The sequence below is a fragment of the Cyprinus carpio genome, chromosome B18 (genome assembly GCF_018340385.1).
Source record: "Cyprinus carpio isolate SPL01 chromosome B18, ASM1834038v1, whole genome shotgun sequence".
NCBI classification, from domain to species: domain Eukaryota; kingdom Metazoa; phylum Chordata; class Actinopteri; order Cypriniformes; family Cyprinidae; genus Cyprinus; species Cyprinus carpio.
This window is the reverse complement of record NC_056614.1, coordinates 2,066,932-2,086,065: the sequence shown is the minus strand read 5'-3', so window position 1 is coordinate 2,086,065 and position 19,134 is coordinate 2,066,932. Positions and strand designations below refer to the sequence as shown.

The 19,134-nt window shown below is 39.2% G+C and overlaps 1 protein-coding gene across 1 annotated transcript in view; it reads left to right on the top strand.

Moving 5' to 3' along the window:
• The first annotated feature begins 16,250 nt into the window (after window positions 1–16,250).
• The window catches only part of LOC109109280 (protein phosphatase 1 regulatory subunit 37-like), a 41,436-nt gene continuing 38,552 nt past the window's right edge, over window positions 16,251–19,134 (top strand). Inside the window, exon 1 of the mRNA XM_042743420.1 lies at window positions 16,251–17,818. Coding sequence (XP_042599354.1) covers window positions 17,185–17,818 — 634 coding nt within the window. The 5' untranslated portion in view covers window positions 16,251–17,184. The remainder of the gene's footprint in view (window positions 17,819–19,134) is intronic.

Here is a 19,134-nt window from a genome sequence, read left to right as displayed (position 1 = left end):
CTTCAAGTTTTTCAAGACAATACTCAAAAGCACCACCTCTCCCTGCTCTTTGATGATAATGAAGACTTTGAGCATTTGATTTAAACATGCAGTGCAGCCACCCATATAATTTGAGATTTAATTTATGGTTCTTAAAGAAAATAAAATCTACCTACAATAAGGTTTACTACATCTTTTTGACATTATATTGAAACAAATAAACAGCTCTGTGTACACATGACAATTGTTTGGTTTATGCTCAATGGGAAAAAATGCAGGATTGATTTATGCTCAATGACAAAAAACAAAATAAGGATTGCAGTGACAGGGCACATGTGTGGATTAAAGCTCGAAGACAGAAAATCAGCATGCACATTCCAAATTCAGTTGACATTTTGTAGATCATAATTTATATAACAATAATTGCATTATTTCCCTAATAACCACTCATCCTAAATTAACAACTGATGTGAGGAATATCCTAGCCGGTTCTGGCTGGGTGGTCTCGGGTTAAGGTTAAACAACCAGCAGTATTTGATTTCACTAAAATGTTCAGTGCAATAAGAATTGTTCCCTGAACGAGCTGTCACAATATTTCAATGTGGCTACTGTATTACAAAGACTCCTCGTTCCCCGCCAGTGAAAAAGAGGGGGTGAAAACGGGAAGAGGAAGAGCAGTAGGCCAGAGAAAGACAAGAGTCAGTTTTTCCACTAAAGTAGAGTAGAATTTCATATATGTGACCCTGGACCACAAAACCAATCTTAAGTCGCTGGGGTATATTTGTAGCAATAACTAAAAAAACATTGTATGGGTCAAAATTATCGATTTTTCTTTTATGCCAAAAATCATTGGGATATTACATAAAGATCATGTTCCATGAAGATATTTTGTAAATTTCCTACCGTAAATATATCAAAACCTAAATTTTGATTAGTAATATGCATTGCTGGACAAATTCAAAGGTGATTTTCTCAGTATTTAGATTTTTTTACACCCTCAGATTCCAGATCTTCAAATTGTTGTATCTGGGCCAAATATTATCCTATCCTAACAAACCATACATCAATGGAAAGCTTATTTATTCTGCTTTCAGATCATGTATCTCAGATCATCTCAGATCATAAATCTCAGTTTCGAGAAATTGACACTTATGACTGGTTTTGTGGTCCAGGGTCACATTTGTGGGGTTTTTACAGCAGGATCGCAGCATGGTATTTTATCCCGTCCATAACTATGGAACTATGGTCTTGAAAGAAGCAAAACATTGAGTGAGTAAATGAGAGCTGTTCAATGAATAAAATGACTACCTGAGAAAAAAAATGAGAGCTCATCGAATATGATAGATGGTCACCAAGGGTGACATTACCTAAAAAACCTCATCCTTCCCTTTTCCCCCTCACCTCCTCTCTGTTCTCCACTTGTTTTTAGTCAGCTCCGGGTTTCTACAAGATTTTTTTTTTTCCTATTTTCCATCCTTTCCGAGAGAAAAGGCCCTCATTACATTTGCACATGTCCCTCTCCTCGAAAACATGGCCGCTAACAGGCAGATGAATGACTGCAACCGATTACCTTGCACAGTACATGATGCTCCTGAGAAGCATTAAAGTGTATTCCATCCTTTCCAGAAAAGCCACGAGAAAGACAGGAGGAGGAAGAAGGAGTTAAGAAGAAGAGGCCTGGCAGAGAGATTAGATTAGCACTTTAAAACATCTGTGAATTCGTCCAGCCCAAACTCCTGCTTCCCGACAGATTACCACTCCATCTCGCAATTCTTCAGCCCCTTTCCTCGGCTCTGATCTGTTTTCCTCTCATTGAGCCTGTTTATTTCCCCAGTCTCTCCATCCGTCGTCGACCGCTCTGAATCGTAAAACACAATAAGAAGCTTCTAACGTCTGCGGTCACGTCGCTTTCAAAGGAAGAAAATGGTTTGGCAACAGCTCCGAAATATGGCAAAGAATATAAACTTTATTAACAAATAAAATCTTTGTATAACTCACATCTACGCTGAGTTACCAGAAAGAGGACCACAGTGGCTTTTGAACCTTGAGTTTTGGATGTCAAAAGGCCCAAAAGGTGTAATATCGTGACACATTAAATCAAAAGGACAAACACATTTAAGCCTTTGAAGCAGAACATTTAGCTTCAGATGCTTTAAAACTTCATGTCAAGTGAGCTGTTATTGTCGAAAATTCCCATCCTCATCCCAAGAGTGGCTGCCAAGTCCGAGAGGGATTTTAAAGAAGTGCTAATGTGCAGTCCTATGATGCACATCCAGGAAAATCAGCAAAGGGACATGGAAATGTGCATTAGTCTTTAAATGCCTTTTCCTCCCACTGCTCGAAAATCTTCCTGCAGTGTGAAAGACAACATTATCCCACACATATACACAACATACACACACCCAGTCCAGAGGGAGACGTCCGCTGGGACAGGGGTTTATGAATCCATTCTCATAATCACTATTAAGCCTACCTTTCCGGCGTGAAACAGACCACTGACTAAGAAGCAAGTAAAAAAAGCACCTCGGGGATGATATACATCCTCACAACACCCAGTAGGCTTCATTATTCTTCCCAAAGAGAGGTGCTGATCTGTGAAGCCCACGCAAAACCAAATCAGCTCCTCTGTTTATAGAATCTGACCATTTCAGGACCTCTTTCGCCACCAAATATATCTTGCTTGTTGTGTCTTTGGAGACCAACTATTTAAATTTCAGTGATTAGGAACATTAAGAGCTGTGAATTGCTTCGTAGGCGTGCATGCGATTTATCCCCTGCTGGTGGATACCAGAAGCACAATATCATGCTGTCAAAAATATCTTTCTACATTGAAGACCATCCTAATGGAACAGTACCATTTTTTTTGCATTGCAAATACGTATTGAGTTTATTCATAAAAGTGTGAAATGGACTTTGTTTACCTGTTGCTCCTGAATAATATGCCACATGGTGTTTACGCCAAACTCAATGGATTCAAAGTTTCAGCTGTCATTGCAATGAATTGGTGTGTTAACAGATGGATTTCTCCAGGTGCTATAAACCTGCTAAGATGTTACTGAACCAAATGTTAACCATGACCAGTTGCAACCACACAGAAATATATAAAAACGCAAAATGAACAAGGAAAATGCATGGTGTTTAATCTATTTCTCTTAACAAAAGGTGTCATCTGGGGCAATGTTTTGATTTAACATTAAAACATGCTGTATTAGAACATAATGGGGAAAAAATATATATTCAGATTTCTTCTGGAAGTACATTACTATCCTTCACTTCCTTCCGCAGCTATTTCCAGTACTGACATCCAACATCAATTTATTTGCAAACTCACCTTATTCTAGTTTGCAGAGCAGCACTTAGAGATGAGAGCAGCTCACGTGAATTATTTCCAAAGATGTGGCTACATTCAAAGAATTATAGCAGAGAATAATAGTGAAAAATGTTTGGGTAGCAAAACATGACAGTGAACATATGCAAAGTCAGCAAAAATATCACTGTCAGTGGAAAACATATGTGGGATGCATCTTTTCTTCTCCCACTTGATTTCTTTGCAAACATACAGTAGATTGAGTTGTGCTCGACACAGAACCTGCAAGCAAACCACTCGAAACAACTCAACCTGTGAGAAGAAAGGAACAAACACAGACCTCCCAGTGTGCTTCCAACCTTTATCAAACATCACTGTTTAATGATAGTAATGAGAATAAAACAATCCTTCTCGCACTGGAATCGGCATGGGATAACAACTGTGTTCACGGTCACAGAAATAAAAGCAGATTTTTGCATTTTCTTACCAATGCATCTTAACAAATGCAAAAGGATGAAGAAACCGCCAAAGAATGAACAAAAATAACAGTAATAGATACAGTTAAATTTCAACATTATATCCATTACACTGGTTGATCACACACTTACAAGTCTACTGCCACAGTAGGTCACTTTTATAACTGCAAGAATGGACTTGAGTCTGGATCTAAATGGATATTAGGGAGCGTTCTCTGAATTATTCTCAATTCACAGCTGTAAAAAAGGTACTCAGTGGAACTCTAGTACTATAATGGTCCAGCCTTGCATCAAATGAACTTTCTAAAGAGCCTCCCCAGGTTGTGATGTGGCACTGGTTCAAAATAAAAAGTAATAAGCATCACATGGTTTAACTGTGCTGACATTGGAGCAGGTCAGCGGTGTCGGTCATAAAAGGTTATTATGGAGTTTGAATTTTACTAGGTGGATGTGTTTTGTGTCACAGGAGAGGGATCTGGTGCCAATGTATCAAGTTTAACAGCTGCATAAAAACAAAATACCTAAAAGAATAAAATAGACCTACCTTGCACTATCAGAAAGGAAATTACATCACCTTGAATTCCTGCGTAACAGTTCAATGGCAAGTGGTAAGTAAATATCAATGTCAATTCCAATGCAAATTCTGCCAAATTAAAGGGACGGTTCACACAAAATGTAGTCACCATCATGTTGTTCTAAATTCATACGGCATTCTTCTGTGGAACATATAAGGGCAATTTTGAAGACTATCCTGTCTGCTTTTTTCCACACGACAGTGATTGGAGGCTGGGGGTCCAAAATGAAGAAAAATCACCATTAAAGTACCATTATATTAGTTCACATGACCTGTACACTTTATTCCAGGTGTTTTCAAGACATACATTTGCTTTCAGAGATAAACAGATAAAGATAAATCTACAGGTGTGTCATCACTCGCTGTTCATAGACTCTGAATCAAATAAGTTGCCTTTAAATGTGTCACATCAGATTTAAAGTCGAAGACATCAAATGACATTACAATGCATCTAAAGGTGCCATTTTTTATTAAATGTGACCACTCTGTCATCATTTTAAAGGCCACATTCATTTAATTATAGATTAAAGGCGTGCTCAGGTCAGGATATTGTTGTTGCTGTTGTTGTTTTTTTGTCCCTTTAACAATATGACAACTGACTATTCTACATTGGAAACAAAATTTGTTAATTAAAATGAGCTGTAGCAACACAATTGCTTAATATTTAAATCACATGCAATATACATTTAATCTACTCAAATACATAACACTGAAGTTAACTCAATTAATTTCTGTTGCATTACCTGAAACACTGAACTTAAACCTTTATGTAGAACTGAATTGGGAGAGTAAATGTTGAAACTGAGTGTTATTTTATGCGTTTTTGTGTAAGGGCAAAGGCCTCTTAGTGTTTAATGTTGGACATTTGTGTTGTTGATGTTTTTGTGGTTAGCATTGTGCTGAAGAGCAGAGCTTGTGGTTGAGCTGAAGGATGGTTGTATGATGACTAGTGTTTTTTGCTTCATTCAATAAACATAGCTATGATAATGCTTACTATAGTGTAAAAACTTGAATTAAAATGAGCAAAATCAAAAGTATATACTTGGTTATTGCACTTAACTTAGACAGTGGATTTTACTAAAATCAGTGTGTGAATGTACTTTGTTTTTGTTTTTTTCCCCTCTCTCTCTCTCTCTCTCTCTCTCTCTCAGTGTAGGCTTATCAAACCACAAGGTTTTACTTCAGTCCATAACCTGTAAATCTCAAGTCAAACTGCCACAGATTGATAATCTTTTGATTCAGACAGCCTGGCAGATTTTCAGTGAAGTCTCACAAGGTCAAGAGTCAGAAATCAGTAAGTTCCCTTCTGTTTTTGGCCATGGTTATGGTACAATAAGATAAATAACATGCCGTTCATTGCCAGAATGAGAAAACCAAACATGCTAAGTCGTAATACTTCCATACAGGCCCAACCCAGCTCACCATCCCACACACAAACACACTCACAACAACACATGTCCTCCGTTTCGCTCTCACACACACACACACTTACGTATATCTGAAGTTCTCACGCTATCAGCCGGCTCGGGTCGGGCTGAATGTTATTGTGAAACTGACACGCAGGGACATGAGGCCTGTACTTTGAGACCCACTGCTCAGAAATGGCTTAATTACTACGGTAAACAGCAGAGGTTTAGCAAATATCACCAACCCACTAAAATCAGCTCTACCTTCATCTCAGATCGAGTCGGACCACCTCTGAGACCATCCTCTGCAATTATGCTGCCGTGCACATTGTGTCCAAAATGCAAATAAACAGAAACACTGCTTTTGTCCCATGTCACGGCCTGAGTTATATTCCCGCTATCCCATTGGTAGAGTGCATTTTGTGCTTTATTTGGACTGGACTGCCCTCGGGTTCATAAACTGTAGCATTATAATTGCAGTCAAGCTGTCCAAGTCTGACTTTTGTTAAGCAACACGTGTAAACCTGGAACAAAGGAGAAAAGGCTGCTCTGGGTTCAGGCCTCAGAGAAGGTCAAAAATCTGTCATCGTCTTGAATCACCTGCACTTGATGCTGCTATAGCTGAAGAAACACAGTATATTTAGGCTTACTGTGAAAATGTGACGCTACTTACAAGAAGTTTGACAATGCTTAAACTGTTTACAAACTCGCGTGGCTTTTCCATTAACAAACTTCTTTTTCCAAAACAGTAGCGCTATAGCACGGTAAAACACTAAATCGCTTTTTAATGATACATAATGAGTACGCAATCTTACCGTCGAGTGAGTTGAGGGAATAATAATCAAACATGCAGCATCGGAACGTTTGATTCATTTGTGAACCGATTCATTCGAAACGGCATTTTCTCTTATATAGTGTTGAAAATTCGAATTGAGTCTAGTGAATCAGTTCACCTGAGTCTTCCTATTTTAGCACAGAAAATCTGATTCATTCTAGTGAATCGGTTTGTTTGGACGGTTCATTTAAATGTATAGATTCGAAACATTATTCACAGATCTGAGCCTTTTCTATAGACCCCTTAAAAGTTTGTAAACATTGCAACGTCTCCGGGTGGGCGGGGCTTAGCTGGAGGCAAAAAGAGGCGCGGACGCAATGTTGACAAGCGTAAACTAGCACGTTTTAAAAAAAAAAAAAAAAAAAAAAAAAAACTAGCACGTTTTAGGAGGGATTTATTAAACATGGATGCAGAAGAAGGTTCGGAACTGTCCGAATATGTACAGTCACTGACTCTGCGGGACCGTGACAAAAAAAAAAAAATAATAAAAAAAGTGGGAGTTAGCATACATTTATCAGTTAATTCAGTTGATCACTCAGTTCACTGACCAAACTGGTTATATGACCAAAATATAATGACGAGTGAATAACATTACAGTAGCCTAATTTATTTATTTATTTATTTTTAGCTAAGCCTGGTGTAGTTCTTGTATCTTGTTCTCACTGGAAACATTTTAACCAGGTTTTGGATATTTCCTAGACAACATATGAATTACTTTCGGGTGGTTTGGGGAATTTTCTCAAGGCTTATTGTCTAATGTAACCTATCGCTGGGCTAACTATGATTAGCAATGTGGATTATTTTAAGAGACCATTCAAAGGATGGCACACACATCTATCGCTGTATGTTTGTTTTTAACATTTAAGCTAGCTAGTGCGCTGAAGGTTGGCGACTTTTCACCTATAAAAACATAAACTGGCTGATTTGTACTAGATAAAACCAACACACCAGTACATATGCATAGATTATTTTTTACCTAATATGAAGTGTGCACTGCAAACACGAGCATTATTTATGATCGTCTCTGTCTAGTCTGTACGCTGTATTGCATTCAACCACAATTGTCTTCTTGATTTCTGTGAAGGAATGTCGGCCGGAATCCGGTGAAACTTTAGTTTTGAACAAAAATTGTTGTTCCTTCTATTCTGGCAGCCAAAAACACAACAAGACGACATTTTAAAGTCAAAACCTCAAACTTTTAGCGCGCCTGCTATGAGTTCTTCCTTATGTTTTGCCTCCAGCTAGAGCGGTGACGTCACAGTGACTCAAACTAAAAAAAAAAAAAAACCACAGTATTTATAATAGTGCGATTCTGCTGTTCATTTTTATGTTTGCTACCTGTATATTATATTCTTTTGTTGTATCAATTGCAGATTTTACTTTTGATGTTTTACGATTTTTGACTTTTTAAAATGTTATATAATCAATATACAAAACGATACGAACAAAATTTCATTACTAAGAATGACATTTCACCCTAAAATCAAACTAAATAAATTATCATTTTTATTTTGCACGTAGAAAACAAAGTCTGTTTTTAAAACAAGTTCATGAATGATTATTGTGCTGTTAATTTAATGACAATTAGGCATATTTTAACCATTTTAAAAGATTAAAAATAAATAATCATGCAGCATAGTATAATTTGCTGTACTGTATTTTTATGCTAATGCATATACAAATATTGTATTGAGATATTTTACTGCAACACATTACAGAATTTCTCTATTAACAAAACTGAAAATTAAAAAAAAATGATTTTCTCATTATGCCTTAAAGTAATGAACATTTGATAGGGAAATATGCTAAATTATCATGAGAGTACAGAGCAATGAAAAATAATAATAATGGTTTTATATTTGTGTGTGGAATTGTAAAAATAATTGCTCATTTTCTTCTTTGTTTTTGTGGTGAAATCTGACGTGCACAAGTTTTCATCCAAAACATAGATATATGATGAAAAAAGCAGAGCGTGCAGACAGATAAAATTATAGGGCCTTAATGTTTCACAAGTAGGCCTACAGGTCCTTCACTAGAGCAGCATATGCAAGCAGTAATTCAGACTTATTACAGGTGCTATTAGACGACAAATCTGACATATTACCAGTGAGAGAAAGAGGTTTAAACAGCAAAACTGAGCCTCCCTCCAGGACCCCACTTTCTCCCTCAGATGTCAAAGCAAACAACAGATCCCATGGACGAGGTCCTGAACAAGCACAGCTACTTGAGTCAAGAGCAGGAGTAATGGCGGTAATGAGAGCGATGTGATGGAGAGGGGCAAACTAACGGAGTGATGCAGACACCCACCCCTCCGTCGGTTTTTAAACGACTCTCTGGATGCACTCCGGCGCCAGGACACACAGCAACTCCATCCACTCCGCTTCCTACAGACCTTTCCCAGGGAAACCAGTGAGACTGGCGCAGGAAGCTCTCTCAAACACATCCAGGACGGAAATTAATATTTAAAAGAAGCGGGGAGAGGACGCAAGGGGCGTGGCTAAGTGAAAAAGCAGGTGAACATTCTTCACGTGCAAGCAAATACTTTACTAATGCACTTCATTAAGTCATAACTACAAGTTCAGGTGTTCTGTTGTCAGAAATCTTTGAGGACACCGGGTTCATTCCAGCCTTTTTCTTTGGGAAATCTTATTAACCCTTTCCCTGCCATTGACAGAATTTCCAAGGGGTTTTTTTTTTTTTTTGTAAAAGTATTTATCCAGTGTGTTAAGTAGGTACTCTCACACACACACACACACACACACACACACAGGTTTTCCTATCATTATGGTGTCATTCCATAGGAGTAATGGGTTTTATACTGCCTCCCCCTGCACTAACTCTACTCCTAAACCTACCCTTATACATTTTTTATTTAATTTTTCTCATTGGACTCAAAAAAGGACAATGATTTCAGATATTGCCATCTTTGTGGCAACAATTTGTCCCCATAAAATAGGGTTTACCTGAACCACACACACACCCTTACAAAATAGGGGTTATCATCTGAGATGAATCACTTTAAGTGTAAAAATAATTCAGTGCATTTGGTTATCCCTAAATTGCAATCATGTTCTATAGAAACTGAACTATTGAATCTATATCTATAGATGCACCAGATGATTCACTGATTAACCATTAAGATGCAGTTAGATTTAATAATAGACACATGTATTAAACTGAATGAGAAGTCATGCTAATGAAAAGTTTTGCATTCTTAAACGTACGCATTCTTCGTACTTGAGTGTCTTTCAGGTCAGAGACTTGGGGCGTAGGAAGAGATAAAGAGCATTTAATCACATGTTGGAGAAGAAATAAGGTCACGCTGCACAGTTAGAGTTCAACGAATGGACGCGCAGATGGCCGTATGAAAGGAAGAGGAGGGAAATCAGGCCCCTGTTCTCTAATGACATGGAAAAGGAAGAGAAATTGCGCTGACTGGACGACGGTCCCCACTCGCAGGTGCTCGGTCGCAGATCAAATAGGTCCATGGCTTTTATATCTCCTCTGTTGCTTTCGTCAGGGTTTAAGGAGAAGAGGTGCTTTTGTGATTCGAAAACCTTACAGACATGTGGAAGTTATCAGCCGACAGACTGGCCTATCCTTTCTTCCTTCACCCCCGTTTTGTCCCGCGGCCCGAGAAATGCTTGAGGGAAACCGGGAGGAAGAGAAAGAGAGACACAGAGGTAAACACAGAGAGAAAGGTGAGAGCAAATTGCGGTTTAACGCCTGTCTGCCATCTGAGTCCTTTAGCTCATTAATAAACGGCAGCGGGCCACGGGCCAGAATGTGCAACTGATGGGATAAGTGACAGGAAGCATGTAGAGCCGGTGTTTGTATTTCCGTGCGTGTGTGTCGAAAGATTGATTTGATTAATGTCTGTGTTGACTGAACTCTGAATTTATACTGACGTATAAACACGTCTCTGAACTGCAGCGTGGGTATCGCTTTACAAATAGCCTCGCGTGTTTATATATGGGTCAATGACAAATAAGGATGTCTTGAGTTGATGAGGAGGAGAAATCTTTTAAAAACCTGGTTTAAACGCAAGCGCCAAGATCTTGAAATGTAATCTTCAGGATTCATACAGTATTGAAAAATGTGCAGCATTTTCTGAAAATGTCAGGTGGTGTAACCAAGTAAAAAAGTCATCAGATATTTTCTTTACACCATGAATACAACTTTGGTGTAAGCTTTTTAATTATGTAAAAAAAAAAAAGTTCAATTTTATGAATTAAAAAAAAGAAATTGAATTGAATTACTTTTTTTATTATTATTTTTCAATAAGTGTTATACAAATATTGGCAAAACCACATACATGATACAAAACCCAAACAAAGTGTAAAAGACAAAACATACAGCATACAATGATTATTTAATATTATAAGAAATTAAATAATTTGAATTATTGAATTACTTTGTAAAAATGTAATTTATTCTTGTGATCAAAGCAGAATTTTTATTATCATTACTCCTTTAAAAATCATTCTAATGCTGATTTGCTGCTCAAAAAACATTTCTGATTGAAAATGAATGTTTGTGATACAGTTGCGATACAGTTTTTCAGGATTCTTTGATGAATATAAAGTTGAAAAGAACAGCTTTTATTTGAAATAATAATCTATTGTAACATTATAAAAGTCTCTACCCCTACTTTTGATAAATTGAATGCATCTTTGCCGAATAAAAGTATTAATTTCTTTAAAAACAAATCAGTAACACTTATTATAATTGTTAGTTAACGTATTAAAACAGTTAACAAATGGAATTTTATCGTAAAGTGCTACCAGAAAACATATTGACCCTCAAATTTCATATTGTCCCACGACTGACCCCTAATGAAGGTGTTTATGAATATTTCTCTATATGCTAAAACAAATCACAGGAATTCAGCCTAGAATTTATTTATAGACTGACACTTTGCATTTAGGCCATGTGTGCGTGTTCATGAGAGGTTCTCTAAATATGTACCATCTGTGTAAATACACGTGTATATGCATTCATTACACACAAGCCCAAAATGTTTGCCTGTTTATAAAGAACGTCCTTATGGACTGGAAAACGTGAAACTTAACCTTTATATTTTTCTTGCTCTCTTTCTCAAACCAAGTGTGCGGTCCAATACACACCGTACTTTGTTTCATTGTAATAGAAATAAACGTGAACATTAATCTTCTTAAAAAAGCAGAATGAAAAGCCATTCAGACTCATTGCACCTCGTTTATATACTATCAGAGGGGTGATTTCATGACAATTGCCAATAAGGATGAGCATTCAGTCGGGTTATGCTGCTATGAATTATACTCGATGTTACTGATGACAAATAGTTGTGAAACCAAAGACTTTGGCTTTAAGCTCCTGTATGTGGTTTTCAAGTTATCTCCCAAATTTAAAGTCTGAACTGAGGTCTTATTTGAAACAATCAATAATGTAGTCAAGGAAAATGGATGGATTATACCTTAAATCATGCAACTTGTTGACAAGGTTTTCTAAGTGGACTGAAAACAAGAGGAAAAAAACCCAGAGAAGGGGTCTGTTCGACTTAGGAAAAGGTTGTTTTGACACGGTCCAGTAACCATCCTGCAATTGCATAGAAACAAACCAACAACCCTTCAGAATACCTTAGCAACCACATACATTCGATCTGAAGTAAAAAAAAAAGTGAAAAAAAAAAATGGAAAAAATAATTTTAGTCAGTTTGACAAAAGGCAGATTTAGATGAATGCCATTAAAATATCAAGTAAAAATGTTTTTAAAATATCAATTTAGTGCATCCTTGCTTAGTAAAAGTTTTAAAGGAATAGTTCACCCCAAAATGAAAATATTTTCTAAAAATGTCCTCACCCTCTGACCATCCGAGATGCAAATGAGTTTGTTTCTTCATCGGATTTGGAGAAATGCATCAGTGTCTCAGCAATGGATGCTCAGCAGTGAATGGGTGCCGTCAGAATGAGAGTCCAAACAGCTGATAAAAACATCACAATAATCCACAAGTAATCCACAGCACTCCAGTCCATCAGTTAACATCTGGAGAAGACAAAAACTGAAACAAATCCAGCATTAAGATGTTTTAATTTCAAACCATTGCTTCTGACTAAAATGCGAGTCCATAATCCATAATAACGTTTATACAGTAAAACAAAAAGTCCATCTCCTGTTTTCGCTCACAACAGATCCAACCACATATTTGTTTAGGACTCTTTTAGACTGTTTTCACCAGCAAATATCGCTTGATCGGTGCATATTTCTCTCCTGATTCAGACAAGACATCTTTTTCAATGGACAAAGGAATATTATCAGCTGTTTTGACTCATTTTGACGGCACCCATTCACTGCAGGTGACAGAATGCTACATTTCTCCAAATCTGTTACTGACCAAAACGTACTATGCATAATGTATATTCAGGCTAAGTTGAACTGATTGCTTGTATGAAACAGATTTTATAGAAAGTTTATAATCTGAATCCTTTTAATAAAGTACAGCATTACAGCTAAAAGAAGGCAGTCTTAACTCAGCTGTCCTTTAAGAAAGAAGTTGTTTCTTAGCACTTCATTGACCGAAGCCTCATTCCCACTCCCTAAGTGTGTGAAAAGCATTAGCCATTAACTCTTGGATTTGCTTTATTTAGAAAATGAATTCTTTCCCTGGGACCCAGTGCCTTCTCCCCCGGCTTCTGCCTGACATCTCCATAAAGCAAAGCCCGAGGAAAGAACCGACCTGAGATAGAGTAACAGTAAAATCCTCCAACTCGCCACATTTGTGGATTTACAGCTGGCTGGGGGAGCTCCAGGCCTCCCTGAAAGCCCAACAGTAAAAGTGCTCCCGTGCACCTGCCTCCCACACACACACACACCTGATAGATGGTGGACAGAAACAGGTGGAAAGAGCTGCTCTGTCGAAAACCATTTCAAGACACACCCCGAAACCCGCCGCGCTCTTCGAGGAAAGCCAACACAAACATTAAGATTGAGTCGTCTCCTGTGATGTCCTGTTTTCAGTCCACAAAGAGATGGATGGGATAAACACACTTCAGATTTCTCCCGATACTCCCAGCGCCTTTGATACTGGAACACATTTTGTGAACTTTGATCCTTTCAGTCTTAAGCCTCCACAAGACCTATGGCTTCCTTATGGCTGCAGCAGATAAATCGCAGAAATTGATGTCCTGACAAAGACGGCAGCCTCCCGTATGACGAGGATCATAGCTGGATTCGTTTTCAATTTGCGCAATGTGCACAATAAATCAAATGCTGAGGGATACTTAAAAAGCACAGCCATGGCAACCTTACAGGAAGTTCAAACAGATCTGCGGTTTCCTGTGGTGTCAAATAAGGCATGTCCACACCTGACAGAGGAAGAGTCATCTTCAAGGGTCTGTCAGACATGAACCGAAGCACGGTCGGGGAAAGAAGGTGCAGAGGATGCAGTTGGTTCTCCTCAAACCAGATCATTGGCATTGGCACAAGTAGCCATTAATAACTGCAGAGGAAGCCCAGAAAAATCACATTGAAAAACAAGCTAAGCGAGTGCCTCCGATTTGATGTTAAAATATTTACTTTCAGCCACCTGTGGGAGGTCTCTGTTTCTCGTCTCCGCTGAATTAAACTGTGTTACAGCTGCAGTCCCGGGATGCAGAAGTGTTCTGCTAATGGTTTCTGTCTTCTGCACAGATGAAGGGTCACGTCGCACATTACACAGGCCCGAATAATTACACCCTGAATCTACAAATGGTTTGGATAGTAATTTCAGAATCGTAATAGAGGAATGCAATGGTGCCAAGAGGATTGAGCGTCGAGGATTGTTGATATTTCCACAGCGGCTCCTGTGACGGGGAACAGGCCACAAAGGGCCACTATGGTATAAGATATTAGTCTGGCACGAGGGAGGCGGGACGCAAGAATTCAAGAAACAGCCCTTTGTGATTATTTGAGTGGTGCAGCTGGATTAAATCTAATCAAATGAACATATACAGTACATTCACACTTACTTCTGTGTGTGTGTGTGTGTGTGTGTGTGTGTGTGTGTGTGTGTGTGTGTGTATCTCTCTCGATAGATAGATAGATATATAGATAGATGATAGATGGATGGATGGATGGACGGACAGACGGACGGACAGATAGATAGATAGATAGATAGATAGATAGATAGATGATGGATGATAGATAGATAGATAGATAGATAGATAGATAGATAGATACTTTGTTATACTGTTTATTTGGCATCAGTATTGTTATTTTTATGGACATGTTGAGATCAGCGTTAGATCAGAAATCAGATTAGAATTAAGGTGTCTCTGACCTCTAGTGGTGAGAAGGATGAACTGAGTGTGTAGATCTTACAGTGAACACAAACTTGTGTTCAGGTCTACTTTAAAGTATATAAAAAATAATAATAATAATAAAAAGGCTGAAGAGCGTATAGATTTATAAAACTATTTCATAAGGATTTAAAAACAACTGAGATACTAAAAAGATGCAGGGCGAGGAGCACACTATAGTCGACACGGAGGTTTGGACATGTTGCATCATGATAAATCCAGTGCAGTTTTATAATATTAAGGTATTTGAACATCTGTGGTGCCACCTCTGGACTGTACACAGTACTTTAAGCAAAACCACAAAACACAGAGAATTAAATCTCACGCAGTTCAGGCAACCTTCAACGTGTGCTACACATGAGACTGAAAAATGTCAACATTGAATTCATACATTTTCTCCATCATCATGACATCATCAGCAGGGAAGTCCATGCCTGTGTAGTGCGCTTGTAAAAGTTAGTCAGCTCTTTCCTAAAAGTCAGGTGGCCTTCTCACAGCACGCTGCCGGATTAATAAAGACACGAGCTGATCCCAGGTGCCTCCCCACAGCCACACGTTTGTGAAGCAAACCTTTTACACCTTTCAGATACAGATACTTATTCTAAAGAGCATGTGACTGGACACAAATCTGTGCAGAGCAGAATGAGTCATGAGGAAGTATTGTCTGTTTTCCAATACATAAAGGACTATAGTAGCCTATATAGGCAATATATACTGACATATAATGAATACTGACAAGGTCAAACTTAACACACTGTATAAACTAGTGTCTTTGACTTAATAATAATTTCAGGAAACCATGCCATTACTGCAAATAATTCATAAAACACCCTACCACAATACCATTTTTAAACAAATAATAAGAATACACAAGCATACATCCCATTATTGACATCCTGTGTTTTTTTGTGGTTAGTTTTTCTTTTTCTGAAAGTGTAATATATATAATTCGACCTTATTTTAAAAATATGACATATTTGGTTTTCATATTTCCAGTTTTTCTAAGTGTGTTATTTACCCAATAGACTAAACAAGCGTGCAATATATTTATTCACATTTACATATATCCATATATGTCTCTCTTCTCAATAACACGCGTCATACACCAGCCAACGTGACAGCGGTTTGGTTTGGCAGAGTTCAAATGTCAACTGATTCGTTTATTTTTTATTTATTTATTTATCTATATTGATTTACGATAAATGCTAATAAAGATAAATCACAAACGCAATCGCTTCAAGTGAAAATCTGCCAAAGAAACACAACTTTGCGATTTTTTTTTTTTTTTTTTGGCGTACACGTCCTCATAAACAAACGCTCGTGTGGAAGTCGTGAAAGTGCGGCAGCTGAAATCTCACAGCGTTCCCATCCCGCGGTGATGACGTATCTGTGAACGGTCAACAGACACACACACACAAACACGGTCGGTCCGGACCGGACCTACACCGGGGAGATTAAGCTCTCTTTTTCCTGCTGCCTGTGCGTTTAGGCGACCTGATTAACATCGTTCACACGAGGCGACCGGAACTGAGTGTCTACACGCAGCAGACGAGGCGGTTTGTGGCGGTTTTTGTGGAGGAGAGCGCGACGCCTGTTTTTATTTGTGTTCACTGCGACACGGAAAGTGACAGTGCAGGGTTCCTCACACTGACAGCTTCCAGACACGACTGGACACTTAAACATGCTGCTGCACTTTAGTTCAATGACTTAAAGAGTCAGTTTTAGTACTTTAGTCGTCTTGCTGTAGGAGAGCAGCCCGGTGGAGGAAGCCTAATCTTCATCATCATCATCATCATCATCATCACCCCACGCCTGGGTTTTATAGTCTAATGTTTCAGATTTAAATACAAATGTCAGTGCTTAACTTATCCTTGAACGCGGTGAGAGGAAAGTAATGGTGGACCTTCAGAACGCGATGTTGTCAACATGACGTGCACGTGAGAGTTTCTCTTTTAATGTGGATAAAACTGAACGGATTGACTTTGAAAGATGTTGTAGGTGTTTACATTTTTGCTAGGAACACGGGATTGCTAAAGAACAGACTCAGGACACAGGTTGGAGTCAGCTGTCTCGTGCAATCCTTTAAATCAATACTACACGACCGTATGAATGAAGAGAGGTGTGTAGATAAGGTCAGGACCGCCGTTTAAAGCTGTGATGTGAGCTTTTAGTGTGCAGTGCACTTATTAAGGAGATACTGAACTGTTTCTCCCTGGGTTTGCGAGGATTGAGGGGACTTCTGTTGGGTTTGACAGGCAGTGGCGTGTGCTCCAGCTCTCTGGAAATGAGAAAATGAATTGCGAGGAGCAAGCTGTAGATTTGTGCAATGCTTTAGATTTGTGCAATGTGTCTGAGAACACTACATCACACCCCGCGGACGAGATCCTTCCCCGTGACGGTCTCCTGCCGGCGGATGGAGGTCAGGGGGAACGGGACGCTGCCGTCCTGACCCGGTTAAAAGACGTCCGGCCCAAGGAGGATGGTTCCTCTGAGCTCAAAGCAATGCATAGTAAAAACAACGGCGCCGTTGTGGTGTCCGCCGACCCTGTTAACGGCTCTGCCGGCGATCTGCAACAGAATACAAGCACGTCTGAGGAGCCACCGGCGAGCAGGTGCTCTGTTGGAGACGGCGATGATGATGATGATGATGGTGAGACGGATATCGGTGTGGATTTAAGTCTGGATGAAAATGGCGTTTTGGAGTGCGAGCCAGCGGCCCAGACTCAAAGTGAGGAAAGTGCCTCTAGCTGTGAGAACTCTCTAACGTCAGAAACTGTCATAGATATGCATTCGAAGCAACCTCCGGAGGATGTGCCCGCGTCAGGCAGTGGAGCCGGGAGTAAGCACCGGTCCAAAAGAGTGACCTTTCCGTCAGACGAAGACATCGTCTCGGGTGCGGTTGAGCCGAAGGACCCTTGGAGACACGGTAAGACCTTTACAATTCTTGCATCACTTTTGAACCTTAAAATATTGGGTTGCATCCCAAACTCAGAGCTCATCTCCTGCGGTTCGCATTGTTGCTCTGCTCTGAAAGCTGTGCGTAATTGTGCTCCAACTATTCAGTCCCTCTGAGTTGAAGCCAAGGCTTTGAATGTGGCTTCTGTTACCTGTTACGCTCGGAGCGATTCAGGCCTTTTCTGAAAGCCTCCGTGATCCAAGTGACATCTGAGCCGTGAGTCCTTCAGGGTCATTCAGCGGCTCCATAACAACTGCACAGATCTGCAGCGACCCGAGTCTCACAGACATGGAGAAACCTCTCGAACGCTTCCAGACGTAAAGCACATTCTGAGATCTCAGCATTCATCTCTTGGAAAACCGAGAGATCCAGTGCCGCACGTTTTCTGGGTGTGCTGTGCTTTCTAGGCCAGAGGTGCTCGAGGTGTGTCTCTTTTTAGCCTGCAGGGAATCTCCTTTGTGTGTATGGCACTGGTCAAGGTGTCTCCTGACGCTTGTGTCTGTGGAAGCTCAAAAGGGAAACAATGACGCTGTTGAGACACAAAGGCAGTGTTTTGTCTGACAGCTGCTGTTTGTTTACTCACCAGTGCAACATTATAAAGGCACTTGGAAAATGCAACATGTCTAAAAATATTTGTCTTTGCACACAGTTTTGACATATAGTTATAATTTCCAGTCATCTACAAACACAGTTTATAAAAGTGTGTCGAGTGAAACTTGACTTGTATCATACATAGTATAAATTATTATTACATATATATTGAGTGGCATATCTGTAATTAATTTACATTTTAAAGGGGTGGTGGATTGATTTCACTTTTTTACCTTTAGTTAGTGTGTAATGTTGAGTTCAATGCAAAGTGAAATATTTTCATTTAAGGACTACAAAAAAGGTTGGTAGGGACTACAACAAGCTGCTTCCTGGGTTTGTGACATCACTAACCCTGATGTTTACATAAATCTCGCCCCTGGGAACATGCATCTTGCTGGAATGGTAAAGGAGGTGTGATATTTCCGGACAAAGTGCACTAGGTGGCCAGCGAATCTAAGCACACTGGGCCAGCTAACCAATCAGAGCCTGATTATGTATTTCTGAGGGAGGGGCTTCAGAGAGCCAGGGACTCAACCAGCCGTTTTGACCAGAACGGAAACAGAGATGTAGAATAAAGGTAAAATATGTGAAAATAATGCATTTAAAAAAAACCTAGCATTAACACGTTACACACCCCATAAACACAATCAAGCCTTTGAAAAAAGCTTATCACCCACCAGTTTAAATATGAATAT